The 22826-nt window shown below is 40.6% G+C and overlaps 1 protein-coding gene across 1 annotated transcript; it reads right to left on the reverse strand.

Annotated features, from left to right (window-relative positions):
• Positions 1-877: 877 nt before the first annotated feature.
• Positions 878-22784, reverse strand: LOC6585923 (chondroadherin). Its single transcript, XM_002011511.4, has 3 exons — positions 22399-22784; positions 17523-18797; positions 878-1078 (listed from the first exon to the last, which is right to left on the reverse strand). Exons 1-2 carry the CDS (start codon positions 22516-22518, stop codon positions 17649-17651), a joined length of 1269 nt encoding a protein of 422 aa, XP_002011547.1. The 5' UTR covers positions 22519-22784; the 3' UTR covers positions 878-1078; positions 17523-17648.
• Between the last annotated feature and the right edge of the window lie 42 nt (positions 22785-22826).

The raw sequence follows: 22826 nt of genomic DNA on the forward strand, positions 1-22826 counted from the left end.
ATTAAGTTCATGCAATGGAGTTACGCTTGACTTCATCTACAGATGAGAATTCTCCATTGGGCAGGACATTTTTGATATTTATAAGAAATTTAGATATTTGCATGTAGCGTGAACGAGTATTGGTCAGTCGAAAGCGCCCGACTGCAGCATGCTTGACTTTTTTTTTTATCAGTATTTAGTATATTTTTCATTTGTTTAGTATTTTCTATGCAGTTTTATAAAATAAGTACAAATTGGGATGTTTTGTTTTTCCTCTTTTGGATTAGTTTGTTTCTGCTTCATATTCACTTCATTCTCGCTTCATTATTTAGGTTTAGATTAGCTATTTGTTGTAGATACAAAGATACAAGATACAAGATACAATTTCATTGGCTTTAATTGACTAGACTCTTTCTCTGTGTGTGTGTGCGTGTGTGTGTGTGTATTCAACTAACATGTGTCTGTGTGTGTTTGTCTGCCTGTTTGTGTGTGTTTTTGTGTTTATGCATAATTTTCGTCTAGGGTAATTAAGATATTGTTATTTGTTGACTTTTGTTTTGTTTGCTTATAAATTTTGCTCTTTATTAATTGCCCAATAAAATGTATATATATGCATATATATATATATATATCTCTCTCTTTCACCCTCCCTTCATCCTTCACTTCTTTTCACCCTTCCGCTTCATGTGTTATTTATGAACTACTAGGCTAGGACATTTAAAAAAAAAATTGCTTCTCTTAAAAAAAAAATACCCTACATATACATATACATATATATATATATAGATAGAGATATATGTATATATATCTGGATACATATGCTTAAATACATTTTTAATTGTTGTTTGTTTTTCTTAGTTTTTGTTGTTGTTGCTATTTTTGTTTTTCGATTTTTCGATTTTTCGATTTTCAGTTTTAGTTTGGAATTTATGATTTACACATTAGATTCAAATTCGTTAGATACAATAATTTACGAGTCAATCGCAGCGATTGTGTGCAACAAGAGCCCCATCGACTCCATCGACTCCTTCTCCTCCTTCTCCTTCTCCTGCTGCCGCTGGCGCTGCCGTTGCAGGATTAGCCTGGAGTTTGGCATTTGCTGCATAAACATAAAATAAACATGGATAAAATAAGCTCTGATATAAAACTGCAGTGTTTTTTGCATTTGACAAATTTGTGGCCATGCGCCATGCTCTGTATTCTTTTATGTTGGTGGGGTATGCTGGACTACTGAAGGCAGAATGCCGCCATTTTGATTGAGCTGTGTGAGATGCTCTATATCTGGCTATATGTATGTATAATAGTCATAGCTTAAGTTCTTTGCTGAGTTAGTTCAGTGAGCTTTTCTGAAATATTCTTCCAGAAATTTCGAGTATATATAGGGCCTGCTAGAGAGAGCGTAATGAGTGCTCTAGGCTTCATTTGTTATACAAATTAAAAGTTAAATAAACGTAAATGATAAGCCGAAAGCCATTACGAAATACCAATATGAACCGAACCAGTTCGTAAATGGAACTACGCGGCTTAGTCCATCATCAAGACAAACCAAAGCAAGCATTAGGGAAGAAAGTTACGACTCACAGCCTAGCCTAGCTATATCATACAACAGATTCCTATAAATGAACCAACTGGTTCCGAATGAGAACCATAGAACTATAATGAGTACATGGAACTGATTCATGTAACCATATGTACACAAGAATGTATAACGATATTTAGGGTTGTAAGTATATATGTATGTATGTGTGATATATGTGATATGTCTGATATGTATGATATGTATGATATGTGAGATATGTATGATATATGTGATATGTATGTATGATATGTGAGATATGTATGATATATGTAATATGTATGTATGATATGTATGACATGTATAATATGTATTATATGTATGACATGTATAATATGTATGATATGTCTGATATGTATGATATGTATGATATGTGTGATATGTATGTATGATATGTATGACATGTATAATATGTATGACATGTATAATATGTATGATATGTCTGATATGTATGATATGTATGATATGTGTGATATGTATGTATGATATGTATGACATGTATAATATGTATGATATATATGATATGCATGTATTATATGTATAATATATATGATAGTGATATAGTGATATGTATGATATGTATGTATGTTGTCAGGTTTGGGGTGTATATAGGTATAAGGTATACGTATGCTTGTATGAAATATGTATTGATTTACTCAAGTATACGATCTATAAGCATGTGCATGTATACATATATGAAATGATGAAATGAAATGATATGTACTACATTCACAGGTATGTATGCACATGTAAGTATGTATGCATGAAATCTATTGGACTCTACATGTATGCATCAAAGTACATGGGCATGTACATATACATATGGATGTATGTATGTAAGCAGGCATAGCTAATCTAAACACTCTTGCTAAGTGTGCCATTACAGGGTATTCAAGGGTCGAGTGCATATTCCGTATGCTTATAGTATTTGTGTGGCAAGGAGTTTGTTAACAACAATAAAATGCATCGTTGTCATAGCTTGGAATGTTCATCGTGCTGGCAGATTGATGTGCAGACAGGACAGGATGCTGATGCTGGGCGAGAGATAGCTAGCGAGTGAACGAGAGAGAGATACAGAGAGTGAAATGGAGGGAGAGAGAGACTAGAGAAAGGATATTCGAGTGCACTTGAATGCCTATGCGAGCACACTTCACATAGCTACACACACACGTACACACACACACACACACACACACACACACATATACACACACACATGCATACTGAGAGATAGTAACATATATGAAGCTGTTGCCATGACATACCGCAGCTCCTTCAGCCGAGACCCCAATCCCAAGCCTTGTGCCCCGCTCTGATTTATGTGCACGTTGAGCACTCTATGCAGTCCTGCTCTCTCTCTTTCACTCATGCACTCTCTCACTCGGCCCCTCACTCTGCCTCTGCCTCTGCCTCGTTTCAGTTCCGGCAATCTGCTTGAATTGTGCGCTGGCTGTTTGCAGACACCAAACACACTCACGATTTGTTTGTACTTATTTTTGATTCGATTTTACGAGTAGCGATCGCTAAAGGACTCTCGAACTTGGACTTCGCTTTGGACTTGAACGGCTTACCCGGCCAGGCCGGGGTATCTGAAGGAAACGACGGCTAAGCACTTCAACAAAGCTACAACTTTAATTTCAGCTACGGCATTAAATGTTTCCCATAGTCCTTCAGATAGGCACTTCAATGGGGCATCCAGCTGCAGTTCGAGTTATACGCGACCTCCCATAGACCTGTATAGCTTATGGCTTTAATTATTCGAGTTTCGGTCTTGTTTTGCCTACGCATTGCCAAGTGGAGCTCATCATTTCACTGCAGCTTAGACAACTTCACAGCTCTCGTCTTTAGCTACCGTTTCAGACTCTAAAGTGCACTTTAGCTGGAGGCTTTAGCCTTCTGACTTCTACTTATTGCCTCCCCAGGCCTCTGGCCACACATTTTCTGCTTAGGCCTTGAGCTGACTGTTTCTGGCTCGAATCGGACTTGAATTTTTAAACTCAACGGAAGCATTTCGGCTTTAAGGCCTTTAGCATCTGGCTCTTATGCTTTACTGGGGTTCACCATTGAAGTAATGTCAAGAGCTCTGCTCTTATGGAGCTTTTCAGATGCGTAACAATTAAGCCTAGATTTAGATTGAGTTTCAGCTAAAGGCTAATCGAGTTGATTAAGATGAGAGTTCAGTTTTCTCTTCAAAGTCAAAACTCTGAGCATCTATAGTTGAACGAATACTGCTTAGGCTTTCCCTCTAGGAATCTAGCTCTCTGCTCTAATCTGCAGACAAATCTCATATACAGTAAAACCCAGCTATAACGACTCCGCGTATAGCATCTGTACGATTATTCTGGTCCCCAGACAAAATTTTATGAGCAAACTTATACGGTTATAGCGCCTTCCGGGTATAACGACCGTCCCTTGAGTGTCGCTATAACCGGATTCTACTGTATCTTATATATCTTATATGTCTTATATATCATATATCTTATATATCTCATATATCTTACATACTTTATATATGAGCTAGCTCTCTGCTCTAATCTGCACACTAAAGCAGTCTTATATAGTTTATATATTTTACATATCTCATATAGCTTAAATATCTTATATATCATATATATCTTTTCCTTTAGGAATCTAGGTCTCTGCTCTAATATACAAACAAAAACAGGCGTATATATCTCATATATCTTATATATCTCATTTATCTTAAAATATCTTATATATCTCATATATCTTACATATCTTATATATCATATTTGTATATCTTTTCCTTGTAGCTCTCTGCTTTAATCTACAGACAAAAACAGGCTTATATATCTCATATATTTTATATATCTTATATTTCTCATATATCTTACATATATCATATATGTATATGCTATATATCCCATATATATTCTATATATGCAATAGTTCAGCTTAGGTTTCGCTGACAACTTTTTCAGTGTGTCTGTTTTCGATTAGCATCCATTGAAGTCCTCGCTAGGTCTTTCTTGTCAGCCTGCAAACCTTCCCCAACTAGACTAAGCACTCAGCGCTGCTCAGCTGACTGCAAGGTTTTACTTTCCATCAAACTAATCCTCATTCTTTTACTTTCTTTCCCTTATAAATGCTTTCAACCTTTCGTCTTTTTAAGTAATTAGGAAGGGCTTCGAGAATTCCCAGCGAACTAAGTATTTCCCTGCGACTTCTCACTAGGCGCTAATTGAGTTTGCTTCAGTTCTCAACAGCAGATCAGAGATCAGAGTTGAACAGAGACTGACTAACTGACTAGCTGACTGATTGCCTTCTTGACTGACTGCTTGACTGATTGACAGGCGCAGCACTTTAGCTGCCGTCGACTTCTTGGCCTTCTTCTCTCAGCTTCCAGCTCTCAGCTCATTTGCATGTGTCACATCAGCTTTGGTGACATCACAAAACAACACATGCCAACACGCACACGCACACGTACACACACACGCATCTACACGCACGTGCTTGTGTGTGTGTGCGGCAGGCAGTTGTCTCTGCCTCGTAGCCTTTGGCATAGGCGATTTTTCAATTAGTTGGCTGCTGCTGCCGCTGGCAACAAATTTGCTGGGCTTTGGCCAACAGCGCTCCCTGCCCTCTAGCCATCGCTCTCTCCCACACTCCCGCACACCCCCTCTCTCACTCGTTGTCACCCTCCCGCTCACTGTGTTTGACTGTGTCGGCAGCTGTTTTAGCCTTCAGCGCAAATCCTACATAATTAAAATACTTAAAGGCTTTAAGCACAGCAACAAAGTTTTTCACTTTTAAATTGTTGCAAGCCAAGAGTAAAAAGCCAGCCTAACGGACGAGCACATGTGTAGAAATGTTTTATGTGAGTGTGTGTGGGTGTGCCCACCGCCCCTCTACCCATGCCCCCCGGCCGGGTCAGGGCTAGGGGCGTGCGTGTGGGCTCTGCAACTCACAGGCACACTAAGCTCACTTAAGTATTTTTGCGTGCTGGCTTTTTGCACTTCCAACCTAAGGCACAGTGGGTCGAGCCATTGAAAAAGTCGAATTTCACATTTGATTTCAAATTTGATTTGCATTCATACAATTTTCAAATACAGATTTGAGTCGATATCGATATGCATATCGATATTAGCTTGAACAGCTAATATCGACTAATATTTGTTATAGTGATTAGCAATATATGATTAGAAACGATTTCTGTTAACGATAAATCGATAACATTGAGATATACATTTAATTTCTTTACTCTTTCCAAATATCGATTTGAGTAATCGATATGCATATCGATAAAAACATAAATTGATAATGTCGAAAAATTTGTATAATAGTGATTAGTAATATATGATTAGAAACGATTTATGTTATCGATAAATCGATAAAATGATACACATTACATTTCAAATTTTATCTGTATGCATACTTTTTCCAAATATCGATTTGAGTGATCGATATGCATATTGATATTAACATTAATAGCTAATATCGAGTAATATTTGTTATAGTGATTAGCAATATGATTAGCAATCATTTCTGTTATCGATAAATCGATAAACATTTGCTCAGGACTGAGTGCAACACCTGATAAGTCTATGGCATATCGATTACTGTTGTCGATATACTTATATGTATATGTATATATACATGCATGAAAATATATATGTGAAGTAGCGTATGTATGATATGACATGTAAAATTGTATAGCAATTGCTACAGTGCTTATCATAATTATAGCCCACCCTGCAACTTAAACTTTGAGCCCGTTGTAACAAAATTTTTAAGGTTTTTTAAAAATAAATTTTACAGCACATTATAGACTGGAGCATGTTCAGTAGATTTTATCAAAATTTTAGTTCAATTTATGGAAAACTAAGAAAGAACCGTTAACTTTTGCTCTGTGCTAGCATTTTTGCTTGCATTTTTGTGTATCATAATTATAGCCCACTGTCGCAAATTTGAATTTATTAAGTGCGGAACAGACTTTTGGCTTTACAGACATTGTAATTAAGTAAATTTCGATAGTTTTTAAGAGATGCCGCTTGGAAAACAATTATCTTATTATGAAAAGGACCGTATTTTCTCACTTTTCGAGTCAGGAGAGTCTATTTCGAGTATTTTACGAATTTTGAAAAAAAAGTCAAAGTGTAATTAAAATTTTTTTGGATAACCCCGAAGAATAAGGATCAAGAAGACGTACTGGGTGAAAACCGTTACTAATTGCGCACGATAAACGCAAAATTATTAAGAAAGCCAGCAACAACCCAGCCGCTTGTATAGCTTTGGCCGCACATGTGGCCGAATCTATGTCAGCGATGACTGTTTGGCGAGTACTTAAGAGCTCAGGAATCATAAATAGGTCTAAACTGACCAAAGCATCCATGTTGCTAAGTCGCCACAAGGTTGCTCGACTTGGTTTTGCCGATGGACATACTGCGACCGATCTGACATACGCGCGTTTGAATCATCGTCTTTTGGCTTACAGTATATTTATAAATTTTTACCCTAACAGGTCGTATTTTCTGATGGGAAGAAGTTTAACCTGGATGGTCCTGATGGGTTTGATACTTATTAGCATGATTTGAGGAAGGATCCTATGTTTTTTTCAAGGACAAACTTTGGAGGTAGCTCCGTCATGATTTGGGGTCCATTTTTTTTATTTGGTACCTGGGAATTGAAGTTTGTAACGAACCGAATGAACAGTGAAGAGTATATTCAGGCTCTGGATAGTATTCTCATTCCATATTCAAGAGAATTACGTGAGAAACCAATGGTTTTCCAACAGGATAATGCCAGAATCCATGTGAGCAGACGTACAAAAGAGTGTTTGGAGGAATGTCATGTTGATGTCCTTGACTGGCCAGCATGTTTTGGGGATCTCAACCCGATAAAAATGTCTGGGGTAATCTTGCAAGACGTGTGTATGCCAAAAATCGCCAGTTGGAAACAGTTGGATATCTTAAAACGCAAATTCTAAACGACAATGACTAAATAACAAAGTTTCGAAAAGGACCTTTTATTAAATTTAGTGGTTTCAATGAGGAAGAGAATTTTTGAGTTAACTAAGACAAATGGAGGCCGGACTAAGTATTAACATTAGTTTTTCCATTAATCCGCAACGAATTCGGATTTTTTTTACAAAAATATGAATATGGGCTATAATTTTGATACAGAAAATGGTGCTGTTTTTCCTTGTTTTTTACTTCTTTTTAAGAAATCGTTATTAAATCGTGAATTTTAAGTGAAAAAGTTTTTTGCCATTCATAATTGAAATATTGAACTACTCATTTTTGAAGATTTTGAGGAAATATTCCATTTGGGAAAAATTTTCAGCCGATTCGTTTAAGTGGATTAAAAGTGGGCTATAATTATGATAAGCACTGTATTATCGATACATACACTATCCATTGCTTCTATCAATATTACTTATAAGATTTTTTGTATGGATCATGTAATATCAATTTCATTTATCGATAGTACATGCTATATCGATTGCTTCTATTAATTGCCTCTATCAGTAATACTTTATTTTTTTTATTTTAATATATAATTATTTTATTTATATTAATTTATTTAATGAGCTTTATTTTCCTTGATAATATATTTGTCATATCGCTTGCTCGTATCTATAAAGTATAGCATTTCTACGTATTACCGTAACCGATTAATCTATATCTTGATATACGATTTAGATTGATCGCTTGTATCCTTTATCTATTGAGGTCTGTTATCGATATACATATATTTATTTATTTATAAATATCTTTGCAATACAATGCACGATTCATTTAGGTGCATCAATATAGGTATTGTATCAATTGATGGCTTTTACCGATATACACAAATCAGCTATCAGCTATCAATGTTATCGATATTCGATATGCTATTACATTAGATCAACATAAATTTGACAGTGTTTACCCCACTGTGCGACGTGCTGAACTTCTGACAGCCTCCACGCGCTGTCGATGTCAGTTTCAATCTCAGTTTTTAGTTAAGCAAAGAGTGTGTGGGTGCTTTGTTATGCCTGCGTGTGTGTGTGTGTGTGTGCTGTCTGTGTCTGTTGTGCGTGTGTGTGGGCGCATCTTTTAAAATGTTAATGATTCGAGCTTAATTGTGGGCGGCTCATGTGGGTGTGTGTGTGTGCGTGTGTGTGTGTGTCTGTGTGAGGGGCGTTGCTCTGGCAGCAGCTGCCCGCATATAACTCATACGCAACGTTGGCCACAGCTTTCGCTTGCGGCTCGTCGATTTGGCCACGTTAATTGACAGGCGGCCCACATAGATTTTCATAATTTTTGTTATGAGACAACACACACACACACACACACTTACATGCATATTGTGCGCGCTTGTGTGTGTGTGTGTGTGTGTGTGTGTGGGAGGTCAGCTAGCCGCATATTTAATTACTTTTGTAGTTTTGGCCCGCTTTGGCACAGCTGTTTATGGCTAGGGTCAGAAGGGCTCGCACTCATGGCAGCCGCTTTTGACCTCGATTTAACGATTTTGCTTTGTCATTTTGGCCGTTTAATTATGTGCATGGAAATTTATGTGCGACTCCTTGACTTTAAATGAAGTGTAAGCACTGCGAGCCGAGCCCGAATATAAAAAGCATAAATAGCATCCAAAACCCCGAACCGATTCGCATAGGCACAAATCCAAGTCCGGCGAGCCTTTGCCGCCAGCTGTTTGGACCCTAAGCCACGACCCCTGCCCACTCCGCTCGGCCTCGCCCACAGTTATTTATGGGCGGCGCGCGCCTGATAATTCTACGAGGCCCAAGCCCAAAGGCTCGGCCCAGCCTGATTAAATTTTGTATTAGCTCAATAAATTTGCAATGCCAAATGGCAGACGGGACAAAAAAAAAAAAAAAAAAGAAATGTATATATACGGAATGGCGGGAGCTGCTGGGGCTAAAAAAAAAAAGGAAGAGGCAAATAAATGCGCAGCGACACGCAAATGGACAACGCTTAGTCCTTTCGCTCAGTCCTTTTCCTCTTTGTCCGTTGTCATATTTGAGGCTGAGATTCGCGGAGCTAATTGATGGCGCTTGTTAATTGCCAAACGGACTGCCACGGCTATGATGATGACAATGAGCAATGTGCTACGGCCGATGAACAATGAACAATGAACAATGAGCAGCAGCCGAGCAACGCCTCGTTCACCTTGACCTAGCGAAGTGTCGTTGGAGCAATTGCCTCCCGTCTACTTGAAATGTTTTTTTATTTTATTTTTTTTTATTTTCCTCTCTCTTCTTCCCTCTTGCAAGTAGTAGTTGTCACAGTAGTTCCCTTTCCTTTAATCTCATGGGTTTTATACCTTACGACTTGACTCTTCTTCATCTCTATTTACTTTTTAGTAATCTGCTTCGTCTTATCGCCCTTTCTCTTCTTTTAGTCTCTGTCATTCGTCTGCTGAAACACATTTTTCCTTTCTCTGATCTGTTTCCCATTCTCAATTCCATTCTGTTCTTCTCTTTATCTCTGACCACTCCACCTACATATTTTCCTCACTTATCTTCGCCTCTTATATTTGACTTCTCTTCACTCATCCTATTCTCGATCTCGTATCGTCGTCTTCTCTAACTTATCTTCATCTTTCTCGACTTCTCTCCTGGGACTTTTCCTCCTATAACTTATCTTCCCTTATCTGCCTTCACTTTTCTTCCCTCATCTTTCCCTAAATCTCTACCCTTCATTCCACACGACTTCCCTTTCATCTCCATCTATTTCATCTGCATCTTCTATTTTGCAGCTCCTTTGACTTCTCTTCCCCTTCAACTGCTCCATTTGCATCTTCTATTTCAGCTGCTTCGACTTCTTTTCCTTCGTTGCTTGCTTCATCTCTTTCAGCTCCATTAAGTCTTGGTCTTTTCGATTTCATTGCATTGCATTTTTCAATAGACTTTCATTTTTTGGTGCTGTTTTTATTTAAATGCAATTCACTTTCTTTGCGCTTCAACTACCCTGTAGTCTTCGCTGCAACTGGGCATGCTGGACCAACAAAGTAAACATCTACAATGCACAACTTCTGGTCAATACAGAAAGCTCACAAGGAAATTTCATATTCTACGAGTATAGCATTCATCGCTTGAAAATATTGCTGCAGGGTATCTTTACGTCGTGCTTTGCTTCGTGCAAATTTTTGTCATGATTAATTTACTTTACTTTCGGGAAAATTTCACGTTTTTAGTCGCTTCTTGCAAGTAATTTGCAAAATGTGTTCGCAATACCGTGGAATTAGAATGCGCAAGGGTATAATAGACACTAAGACCCTGTTTTTCATTAGAGTTTCAATTGTGATCAGGATATGGTAATATGTTTGTTATACCCTGAACCCATTGAAAATGGGAAATCAGGGTATAATGGTTTTGTGAAAAGTATGTAACAGGCAGAAGGAATCATCGCATACCCCATAAAGTATATATATTATTGATCAGGATGACGAGCTGAGTCAATATAGCCCTGTCCGTCTGTCCGTCCGTATGAGCTAAAGGATCTCAGAAGATATAAGATCTAGAGAGCTGAAATTTGGCATGCATACTCGTGTATACCATAGGCAGTACAAGTTTATCTTATTTTTTCGATAACTCATCCAATAACTTTTTATCGAGAATAATCGAAAAATCGACATTGTTTTTTCAGCCTAATTTGAACACTTTTAAGCCTAGAGACTTCAAATTTGCGTTGTATATAAAGTTAATGGATACAATGATTTTGTAATTTACAGATTTTGGATACCACGCCACGCTTTGGAATATACACACATATTCACCATATGAGTACGCTCTGAAAGTTTCATTAAGATCGTATGTCTACAAAAGAAATTATTCGACAAATAAATTGTAATAATATTGCCCACACTTTATCGCAGCCCAAGCGCAATCGCTGCTTACTGCGCAATTAGCAGAGTGCGTACTCATAAGTGCATGTATATGTATGTGAGCATAAAAGAAGTCCAGAATGATTAGAATATCAGCTTGGAGGGTTTAGGGTATCTCCTAGTCGAGCAGTCTCGACTAGAGTTTTCTTACTTGTTTTTTTCATGTTCTTGGCATAGTCTTGAAGGGAATCACATAGGGTATCATGAGTGCCGCATCTGTACAATTTGTAGGGTATTTACAGATTACATCATTTGCATTTATTTATTTTTGAGTCGTACAAGGTTACTGAAAATCTAGCCTGTGACTTATATAGCTGAAATATGCTATATTTCACATGAAGTGCTCAGATTTAGCGGCAAATTTAGCTGCTGCTGACTTTAAAGGGTATGCGTTAGTCGAGCTTTGTGTGTGCGAGCATTAAATTTGGTTTTCGTCGCGATTTTCTGTGCAACTTTATCGATGCTATAAAAAGGGGCACGACGAGCTGCTGCACATGTGGGAAATGGGGGATAGGACAAGTTTTAATTTGACTTGCTGACAGAGGAGGGGAGGAGGAAGGGGGAGTAGCAGGAGCAGCAGCAGCAGCAGCAGCAGCAGCATCTGAGCTTCGGTTTAGGTTTAGTTCAGCTGAAGCGTTGCTCGCCGTTAATTACGCGACTTTTGCTGCGGTCGACCATTTGCTGATTGCATGACGCACTCGCTGACGTGTCAGCAGCGACGTTGGCAGCGGCACGCACGGCCACCCCCCCTACCGCCCCCCTGCCCCACTCGCTGCCATCTGGGCGAGTGACCAGCGCGAGTCCCCACCGTCCATGGCCATGGCCGCCCACAACAGTTAGTCACGCCAATTTTATTGCACTGCTGACACGGCCAGAGGGCCTAGAGGCCGCCATCTGGGTGGGGGAAGGGGCGGCAGTGGCAGCGCCAGTGGACTGAATGCGGGGCCTCAACTATCACTCGCAACAATGGCAATGGCGTCGAACAGAGTTTTCGGATTTCAAGCGGAACAATTAAGTTAACGATCTGCGGACATGAGCGGGCGCCAAGTGACAGAAATCGTGTGCCAAATGCTCCACCATCGGCAGGGGCCACGTGCGTGGGGAGGGGGGGGTTGAAAATGCGCGAACGTGTTTTGTAGCTAACGCATAGGCACGCCCATTTAAGCCAACACTGCCAGACGCCCACTCGCCCACAGGTTGGTCCCACTGTTGGATTGTTAAAGCTTTAAGTTCGGGCCAACTTGGCATTTTTTCTTTCAATTAGCCCAACAGCCAAATTGATTAAATCAATTGCCAATATTATGTGTGCTCAAGCGGATCGAGGGGCCTGGCTAGGTGGTCGGGTGGCAGTTCAGCAAATGCAAAAATGTCACAGCTGCAGCAAGACAATAGGCAAGCAGCAATCAAAATTCATTCACAATTGAAACAAGACACAAGATCAAATTGTTGAGCTATATCATTTCTATAAGAGCTATCGAATATAGCCGGTCGAGTCCTATAGCTAAGTAAGCAGACTTTGATCTTTAAAAATTTTATTTCACAAATTTTCTATTTAAAACACATTTTTCCAAACTTAACTTAAAACTTATTTTTTCAAAAATTCTTTTTTGATTTCAACTTTATCTTGAGAGATTCTGTTTCAATATTTCTTATTTGACACCATAATTTTTAAAAAACTCTAAGACTCCTTGAAGACATCTGCTTAAAAGATAATTTGTATTAGAACTAGAGCTATACTTTCTTTATTTATACTTTTTATACCCTGAACCCATTGAAAATGGGAAATCAGGGTATAATGGTTTTGTGAAAAAGTATGTAACGGGCAGAAGAAGGCGTGGCAGACCCCACAAAGTATATATATTCTTGATCAGCGCGATGAGCTGAGTCGATATAGCCCTGTCCGTCTGTCCGTCCGTCCGTCCGTCCGTCCGTCCGTCCGTCCGTCCGTCCGTCCGTATGAGTGCGTCGATCTCAGAAGTTATAAGAGCTAGAGAGCTGAAATTTGGCATACATACTCGTGTGTACTATACGCAGTACGAGTTTGCTTTATTTTTCCGATAAATCGTCCGATAACTTTTTTATCGAGAATAATCGAAAAATTGATTTTGTTTTTTTAGCCTAATTTGAACACTTTTAGACCTGGAGTCTTCAAATTTGCGTTGTATATAAAGTTAATCGATACAAAGATTTTGTCATTTACAGATTTTGGATACCACGCCCCCTTTCCCCCCAATTTATAAAAAACGCATTTCAAGTACTAGAGACTTGTGCTTTGGAATGTACACACATATTTACCATATGATTACGTTTTAAAAGTTTCATTAAGATTTTATGTCTACAAAAGAAATTATTCAAGAAATAAATTCTCATAATATTGCCCACATTGCAGCGCAGCCTAAGCGCAGTCGCTGCTTACTGCGCAGTTAGCAGAGCACGGGCTTATGCGTGCGTGTGGATGCATGTGCATAAAAGAAGTGCAGAATGATTAGAATATCAGCTTAGAGGGTTCAGGGTATCTCCTAGTCGAGCAGTCTCGACTGGAGCCTTCTTACTTGTTTATACCCTGAACCCATTGAAAATGGGAAATCAGGGTATAATGGTTATGTGAAAAAATATGTAACGGGCAGATGGAGTCATCGCAGACCCCATAAAGTATATACATTATTGGTCAGCACGACAAGCTGAGTCGATTTAGCCCTGTCCGTCTGTCCGTCCGTGTGAGTGCATCGATCTCAGAAGTTATAAGAGCTAGAGAGCTGAAATTTGGCATGCATACTCGTGTGTACCATACGCAGTACAAGTTATCTATATATATCATATTTTTTCGATAACTCATCCCATAACTTGTTTATCGAAAATAATCGAAAAATTGATTTAGTCTTTTCAGCCTAATTTGAACACTTTTAGGCCTAGAGACTTCAGACTTACTGTGTATATGCAGTTGATCGATACGAAGATTTTGTAATTCACAGATTTCGGATACTTTTGTGCTTTGGAATGTACACACAATATTACCATATGATTACGCTCTGAAAGTTTCATTAAGATTGTATGCCCACAAAAGAAATTCTTCTTCTTTTAAAATAGTTTTAGTTTTAGTCTTCTCTCTTTTGCCAATTATTTCTTCTTCCAACATCATGTGGATAAGCAAATCGTCTATAGAACGCTGCCTTAGAGACTGTCTTTATAGTGTTTCTTCTTCTTCTCCACATCATTTTATATACCATTCGTAATCCTTGATTCTAATGTCTTCATTTATTTAAGCACTTTCCATAGGTATTTTTGTTCCACTAATTTTTCTATTTCTTCTTCTCCTTCTGTTTTCTAACTTTCATCTACTAACCTGCCTTTCTGCTTTAATATTTGCTCGACATTTCCAATTCTAGACTCATGCCTCGCTTCTCCTATGCTTCTTTCTGTTAGGCCAAAATCTTGAAGTTTAATTTGAAATAATAAAATATTATTTGAATGATTCCAAACAAAGTCCTAAGTCAATTGTAGGCAGAATTTAGAATTCAATATGCACTGCTATAACGAGTAGCACAGATTTATAATGCACTCAGCAAAAAGGGTAAGTTTATGGGCATAGAGCAAGCAGGGGCGTGGCATACATTACAAGAAATGGACTTGAGAGTAAACAAAGTTTTAATTTCCTTCAATGATTTCTCTGCGCATTTGTTTTACCAAAGCAACAACAGAAGTATGTGTGTGTGCTATGTGTGTGTGCTGTGTGTTTGTGTGTGTGTGTGTGCTGTGTGTTTGTGTGTGTGTAGCATCATAATCAAGTTAGATAAATCTAAATCCTTTGCGATAAGCGTCTATAGAATGAACCCGCTGTAGCATTGCCTTTCAGCCTAGCCAGAACTTTTAGCTGTATGTGTGTGTGTGTGTGTGTGTGTGTGTGTGCATGGGGGGACAAGTTGGAGCAACGAATTAGAGAGCGCTCTTCCTCAATGCCGTTGCGAGTGAATAGAATTTGTAATTTCCGTTTTCGTTTTGTATGCTAACCCATAGACCCACACCCGCCCCGCCCCGCTCCCCACCTTGATGAGCCAAGCCTCTACCACACCGTCCGTCCGTCCGTCCGTCCGCTGCCTCCCTTGGCTGTGAAGCCTGCAGCACTTTAAGTGAGATGTGGCATGGCACAATGAAACCGTTGAAGCTGCATCAGCAACAACAACAACAACAACAACAACATCGGTAGTCGAGGCTGCCTTTAAGGCTGGCTGCAGTTCAATTGGAGGAGCCAAAAGCCAAACTGACGAAAAAAGCAAGAGAAATAAAAAAAATGTTAACGGATTCGGATTTGGCTAACTGTGCGGAATACTTCTTTTTCCATATATGAGTTTGACAGAGAGAGAGAGAGAGAGAGAGAGAGAGAGAAAGGTAGAGTGTGCGAGGGAGAGGGCTAGATGGCGAGATAGAGATATGAAGCGGGCATTGAAAACATTTTCCATTTGCATTTGAAGCGAAACCTAAAAGTTGATAGCAAATGTATATAGGGTATACAGTCTCTATGTGTCTGTTTGTGTGTGTGTGTGTGTGTGTGGAGGGCATGTGTATAGGGTATGTGTATGTCTGCTGATGAGAGCGATAAGCAGCTGGCGCCGCAAATGAAGCTGAAACAAAAAATACTTTCCATTAGCAGCGCGATCAAAGGCCAAAGCTAATTGAAAGCAAATGGAATCAATGTAAGCTATCCGCCAAATGATACCTCGTAAAAAGCGGAATGCAAATGAAAGGAGTATCAGATAGAAAGGAGAGTTATTCAATGGAGCAATATCTTAATTACAGTTAGCCAAAGCAGTGACTTCCCAACTGTAAATAGGCATAGGCTTTACCTGGGGGAATATGTTGCTTAAGCTTCGGCTTGGAACTGTTTAGAAGTTAGAAAGAGATGAGTTTCGGCTTGTAAGTTAAGCTGAGACTAAGCAAAGGAGCAAAGGCTGGGAAAGGTTTGTGAGGCTGAAGCAATTTTGAATGCTTCGAAACCGAGCATCGTAAGCTCATTGGATCTGTTGAATATAGCTAGAGGCGTGGCTGATCATATTAGGCATATGTATGCTACTCATGGTGCACTAGGGCGAGTCTTTCGATCTATTCCTTTCTGTCAGTCTCTCAGCCCTCTCCTCCAAATTCTGTCTAGCCGATCTCCGTTAGTACGAGCACCGCCTGTCCATCACTATTTTTGTTTATCGAACTTGCTACTTATACATGTATGTTTACTTCTTTTGAGGCAATAGCTCAAAAGAGTCTTTAATACTTATCCCTTCCGACCGCCTTCACTTCATCCGACCTTCATCAGTTCGACAGTTCAGGTTGCTCTCTAACAAGATCAAGTTCTACTGGAAGCACTACCGATGTTAACTTTCTACCCTGAACGTCTTGAAATTGGGAAATCAGGGTTTTCTGAGTAACGTTAGTAATACCAAGTGTTCAGGCATGAACATATGAATAAACATGAAGAATAAAGATCAATACGAAACTAAACACCATCATAGTGTATTCGTTCACCAAGATTTTACCCATAGTACTTTTTATATACCAAACAATTTTGATTTATATAAGAGTTGGTATAGTAGACTAAAATAAATTAAATTCACGTTTAAGTGGCTAGTCAAATCGATAGTTCAATGAGCTTGTCATTATCATCCTGGGTTCCTCATAGTCAGGCGCTCCCCACTAGAGCACATCTTACTTTTTGCTCGACTTGCTTTGATTTTATTTTTAATCATTCAAGGTTCGGTTCAGTTCGATTCGCTTCGGTTTATAGCTTTTTGTTGGATTCGAAAATGATCTTAACTTGCTTAAAGATCAGAAGAATAGAAGAGACAACAAAGTTTATGAAATGAGCTTAAAAATCAATAAAAATGAAGAGCAATAAATAAATAAAGTTGATCAATAACCGTCTATAACACTCTCTCAGACTAGGCACTCTTAGGCCCCAACTCAGACTGACCTTTGGCAAAATTTATATGAAGTGGATGGTGTTTTATTTCAATAGGGTTTCAGGGTTTCTGAAACACTCTTAGGCCTCAACTCAGGCTGACCTTTGGCAAAATTTATATGAAGTGGATGGTGTTTTGTTTCAATAGGGTTTCAGGATTTGTTTACTTACTTCTTAAGCAGGAAATACGTAGTGTAAAGTACAAACGGAGTTTTAGTGCTCTCTATCTCTCTCTCTCACGCGCTCCGCTCAGTGGAAGCGCGTGCAGGACCTGTGCTGGAGTGGAGTGGGGCTGATCTAGTCGGGTCGCCGGCGCTTCCGACGTCGCCGCCAAGCGATGTGACTGTGACTGAAGAGATGGGCCAGCAGGCGAACGTAGCGCCACTCGACGCAGCTGGCGACAGCGATCAGGAGCATGGCATTCAGGCCGAGCGCGAGTGTGGCAGCCGAGCTGCCCAGATTGCCTTTGGTCAGCTGATCGGCGCACCGTCCGATCGCATCGATGTCCAGTTCGCTCATCACGCGCCCGTTCACCTCCAGCGGCGAGATGCAGTAGTTCTTCTGGAGAAAGTCGCTCAGATTGTGCGCCCCCTCAGCGAGGGGCCCGTCGAGGAGGGTGTGTATGTGGCAGCCGCAGGGGAAATGATTGTTGATCAGCTGCAGGTGATCGACGCCATCCACGATGATGGCATTCGGATCGGGCGTCTCCAGCACATGGTTGCCATGGAACTTCAGATGCTTGATGGCGGCTGTGTGCGTGAAGTTGAGCTCCTCAATCGAGTCGATTTTGTTGTTGAGTATCTGCAGCGTCTCCACCTGGGTGAGACCGGTGAAGGCGTCGGCGCATATGACGCCCAAGTCGGACTCCTGCAGCGTCAGCAGCAGCACGTTGGACAGGCCGCGAAAGGTAAACGGCGAGATCTCCTTGAGATCCATGTAGGCCAGCTTCAGCAGGCCGACAGCGTCCATGCCGAAGAACGCGTCCTGCTCGATGCTCCGTATGCCCGACGGCAGTATCAAATGGCCCACATTGGTGAGGCTGGAGAACGCCGATGTCTCGATCCGGATCAGGGGATTGTTGCTCAGCAGGATCAGCTTGATGTTCGACGTGCCCGCAAAGGCGTTGCCCTCGATCCGCTGAATTTGATTGTGACTCAGCAGAATGGTGGACAGATTCTGCAGTCCGGCGAAGGCGAACTGCGCCACCATCTGCAGCGGCGTATACTGTATGGATAGCTCACGCAATCGGGGCAAGCCACGGAATGCGAACTGCTTGATGCGTGTTATGTTGTTGCCATCCAGCGAGAGCTTCTTCAGCGCCCGCAGTCCGGCAAACGAGTCCGGCTTAATGATGGGAAAGTTGTTTTTCGTCAATGCCAGATTCTCCACTGTCGCTGGCAGCTGGCGCAGCGGAATCTGCTCGAGTCCGCCCGTGTTACACAGCACCTGCACGAAAAAGATAGAGAGTGAGAGAGAGTGAGAGAGAGCGACATAGATAGAGTGTGAGAATGAGATGGAGTAACTGGCATAGAGGTGCTTCGGTAGGGCGGGGCAGGTGTCAAGATGTTAGTCAATGTTGGTGCGAAAAATTGAATTTGCGGCTTTATTGCTGCCAAATAAAATTAAATCGAATTTTTTTTTATGCTCTTTGTTCTCTTTGTCATACCCTGTAAAAGCTGTAAACGGGTATATGCGTTTTTTGGCGAATGGTCAAGGCATATCTTCAAGTTTATATGATGTTCGTCGAATATCTCTGGGGCTCCTTCTCCTTTAACTAAACTCGCCGATATATATCGGTTAAACTTAAGTTAGCTGCATATGTTTACCGATTGGACTGTATAGAATAGTCTGTTGGGCAGTTTCTCATACTAAATCTGCTGCATGGGATGGTCGGATATTTCTAACTATAAGCAAACTCTAAAATCGATAACTATCGATTATTAAACTTAACTTATCTATTCAAGCGCAAAAAGTCTTGCTTGTGATTGTGAGATTAGAGCTAAGTGCATTGCCAATAGATGAAAAGCTCACAGCGTTTAGGTTTAGTTATCTTAGGTATATTAGCTTCGTATATCATCGATTAAGATCGATAACACAAAACCGCTATTCACGTTATAGAGTTTTATTCTATTACACACAATACAGATTAGCCACTCAAATCGATAATTTGCCCATAGCACTTTCATCGATAATTATCGAGTATAGTTTCGATAAATTATAATGTTGTATATATAAATATCTACATGTATATCAGACTCTCTTACGCTGTCTATATACATATCTATCTATATCTATAGTCTACTTTGAGCTCAGCTCATTTCCATTGCTCCAATTGAGTGCAGGGTATCTGCCTAGTCGCGCACTCTTTTGCTTGTTCATTGTTTTGTTTTGTCGCCGCGTTTCTGTTGCTCGTTTCGTTGTTATTTTCGTTGTTTCTTTTTAATCAACCCCCCCTTAGCAGTTGCTTCCGCCCCCGCCCCCTTTGCTGACCCATCCCACCCCCACCCCCTCGACATTGCTTTGCGCCACGCTTTTCGCAGCTCGCTGCTCGCTGCTCGCGTCTCGTCTCCTCTTTGTGCTTTCATTTTTTACAACTATTATGTGCTGATGCGTGCGTTTGTGGGCATACCTCCGCCCAGCCCGCCCCTCTTGCACTGTATGGCTACAATGTCCATTCTAGACATGCCTCGTTCCATCTACTCCGTCTTTACACTCTGCCTTATCTGCTGTAACTCCTCCTGCTCATCCATTTCCTACTCCTGCTGCTGCTGCTGCTTCTTCTTCTTCTACTGCTGCTCATCGTCCATCTGTCTGTCGCATCGCTTGTCGCTGTTTCGTTGATGTCATCGCTGCCCGCCTCTGTCCAGCTCTTTTACAGTCCTCCTTCCTTTCGCATTTGCACAATTTTCATACGCTTCACCTCTTAAATGAACGAATTAAAAGTTTCATTTCTTGCTGCTTCTGCTTCTGCTGCTTCTTCGTCTTCCTCGTCTTCCTCGTCTTTTGTGTTTTCTGATTTTATTTTATTTTTCTTGTTTAACAATTGTTTATGCGACTGCCGCCAAATGTTTCATTTCAATACGTTGCGCTGCGTTTCATTTTATTGTTCGATAAGCTCTATATTCCAGTCTGTAAATGCGCTTAAAGGGTATGAACTCTGCAAACTTGTGTATGTATATATAGAAATATATACAACAGTATGCATTTGATTGGAACAGAAATTCATAAGTAATAAAACTAAAGATCTATGAGAACTAAATTGAACTGTAGCAAAACAAACTGCAAAACGTCAACAACTTTTTACTACTCTGCGCTTGAGTTTTATTTGTAAGCTATTGTCATGCCAATATCTTGTATTTAATGGGAATACCTAACTTTATAATATGGCGCACTATGTTCAATTCAATTGAATTCGAATCCCTTCTGGGTAATTTTCAGTTACCTTGATGAGTATGTCTGCTATATTTTCTTCAGCTATATAAAACATTCTTTAGAGTGTAAAGACTGTACTACTGATCAAATTTGTCTACAGTCATGCCTGCCTACTGCAGCCTTGATGCTAATTGGCCTGAATCTAGTTCTGGCTCACACTCTAAACTGATAGCAGCTGCAGCAGATATTTATGATTTCCTAGCCAAATGGAAGATCTTACTGAGTATTTAGATATCCAAATATTATCGATAACTTAAACAACTGCATGTAGCTATCGAAAATGGTTACTCTCCTGTTTGGTCATGGCCAAAACTTGAAGTTCTCATTTCTAATGGTCTCTTAACCCTATTCAAATACCTAAGCCAACACAATTAGCAAACCAATTAACTGTATTTTCAACAAGATAAAATCTCTCAGCATATATACACCGATAAACATATAAATGTATATGTATATATATAGATATATGGGTGAGCAGCCGAGTCTAAGTTGGCCACTTGAAGCTGCGCGGAAAAGTAGGCAACGGCTAAGCACAATTTTTGAATACAAAGCAAGAGGCACTTCTAAGGACTCGCGCTGCTCTTTTACCTCAATTCATTTATTAATAATTTTTTCATTTTCATTTTTGTTTTTGTTTTTGTTTTTGTGGCGGGAGGAGGCAGAGTACTGGGCCGAGTAAATCATTTCATTGTTCATAATCTGGAATAATGAAATCACTTAAGTTCTCAATTTGGTAAAAATGACGATGCCAGCAGCGCTCGCTCGCCCCATTGGTAATAAGGATGCGCATTAAGCGTGCCTAAGTGGGCCGCCGAAAGGGCGGCGTTGCGGCTAAGGGCGGGGCGTGGCAGTGCCTACTGCCATCATTTGTTTTTTTGTTTTTTTTGTTTTTTGTTTCTGCCTCTTCTCGTGTTTTCTGTTCACATCCTCCAAACTATTCGCGCAGCTGGCCGCAAAAATTCTCGCGGGAGACAATTGAATACGAAAAGAGTGCAAGCGCAGGGGGCACTGAGTTGACTGACTGGCCGTATACCCTGTATAAATAGTTGTATCCATGAAAAATGAATTGGCTTGCTTAGCATTGTTATACCGTTAACTAGATCCATATCTGTCTGTATTATTTATATCCAAGGCTGTCGCATCTACCCTTTCTGGCGCTAGCTACAGGGTATACCAAGTGGTAGCGAGGCGCAGAGCAGCAAATGTAACAAGTGGAATATGCCATGCCCACAGCAAATGCCGCCGCTGCCCCGCCCCTGCCCCGCCCCTGCCCCTGCCACTGCCTCCATGGCTGTCCATTGTGCAGTTTGTGAATTGTGAAACAAAGGGAAATGAACATTTTTGCCCAACATTTTCGATATAATTCTACTCGCTCTCTGGCACTTTCTCCCTCGCTCTCTCTATCTATCTCTGTGTGTGGCCAAGAGGTTGACCAGGCCGAGGATCCCCCAGACGAACTCTCTATAGGCCACCAGCTGATGATGATGATGATGATGATGCTCCTGCTAACAACTACAAAGATATGAGAGAGAGTGCGAGAGAGAGAGAGTGAGAGTGAGGGGGGGGAAGCGGGAGAGAGGGCTAGAGGTAGATGGTTAGACATTGTTAAGCTTACTTGAGTCTGGGACAAGCAGATGCACTCGGCTGGGCATGATTTGGATGTTTCGGTTTGTTGCGAGTTCCACAGGCAGACAACAGTGAGCGCAATTATGAGCAGCAGCCAGGAATTGCACATTTCACGTTTCTTCTTCTTGTTGCTGACACGACAGTTTGGCGGCGTAATTGAGCTCGATTCACTATCTCACTTCCACACACACACACATACACAGGGAGAGAGAGAGAGAGAGAGAATGAGAGGGAACGGACGGAAAGGGGCGTGATTCAACTGCTGCTGTTGCGTTCGCTGCTCCCTCGGCTGCCAGTTGGCCTTTTGCCTTTGCCTCGTTGCGTTTTGGCCTGCTGCTGCTGCTTCTTCCTCTTCCTCTGCTGCTGCTGCTGCTGCTGCTGCTGTGCTGCTTGTCCTTCCTCTTGCTTTGCTGCTGC

This window comes from Drosophila mojavensis, unplaced genomic scaffold (assembly GCF_018153725.1).
Source record: "Drosophila mojavensis isolate 15081-1352.22 unplaced genomic scaffold, ASM1815372v1 contig_136, whole genome shotgun sequence".
NCBI lineage: Eukaryota > Metazoa > Arthropoda > Insecta > Diptera > Drosophilidae > Drosophila > Drosophila mojavensis.

Coding starts and splice junctions, on each gene's coding strand:
- LOC6585923 (XM_002011511.4), bottom strand. CDS start 22,518: ATGTGCAATTCCTGGCTGCTGCTCATAATTGCGCTCACTGTTGTCTGC. Junction 18,798..22,398: donor TCTGCTTGTCCCAGACTCAA/GTAAGCTTAACA, acceptor TTTTTCGTGCAG/GTGCTGTGTAACACGGGCGG.